This window comes from Osmerus eperlanus, chromosome 6 (genome assembly GCF_963692335.1).
Source record: "Osmerus eperlanus chromosome 6, fOsmEpe2.1, whole genome shotgun sequence".
Lineage (NCBI taxonomy): Eukaryota > Metazoa > Chordata > Actinopteri > Osmeriformes > Osmeridae > Osmerus > Osmerus eperlanus.
Genome location: NC_085023.1, coordinates 4,202,296 through 4,202,787, shown reverse-complemented (window position 1 = coordinate 4,202,787; position 492 = coordinate 4,202,296). Strand labels below are relative to the sequence as shown.

Below are 492 nucleotides of genomic sequence, written 5' to 3'. Positions count from 1 at the left end.
CGTCTTTTGGTTTAAACAGTGAGGTGGCTCTTAAAAGAGCCTTTGTGGGTTTTGAGGTCAAATGATCGCGGGCAACGTTTAGGCGCGCTCTCCGCGGATGCGGCGGGCCAGCTGGATGTCCTTGGGCATGATGGTGACCCTCTTGGCGTGAATGGCGCACAAGTTGGTGTCCTCGAACAGACCGACCAGGTAAGCCTCGCTGGCCTCCTGCAGAGCCATCACAGCGGAGCTCTGGAAACGCAGGTCAGTCTTGAAGTCCTGGGCGATTTCCCTCACCAGGCGCTGGAAAGGCAGCTTGCGAATAAGCAGCTCGGTGGACTTCTGGTAACGACGGATCTCTCTCAGAGCCACGGTGCCGGGCCTGTAACGATGAGGTTTCTTCACGCCACCGGTGGCTGGTGCACTCTTACGAGCGGCTTTGGTGGCGAGCTGCTTCCTCGGGGCTTTGCCACCGGTGGATTTACGAGCGGTCTGCTTGGTTCTGGCCATGAT

At 58.3% G+C, this 492-nt stretch overlaps 1 protein-coding gene across 1 annotated transcript; it reads right to left on the bottom strand.

Moving 5' to 3' along the window:
* Positions 1–492, bottom strand: LOC134021960 (histone H3). The gene has a single exon (XM_062463086.1). It carries the CDS (start codon positions 487–489, stop codon positions 79–81), a length of 411 nt encoding a protein of 136 aa, XP_062319070.1. The 5' UTR covers positions 490–492; the 3' UTR covers positions 1–78.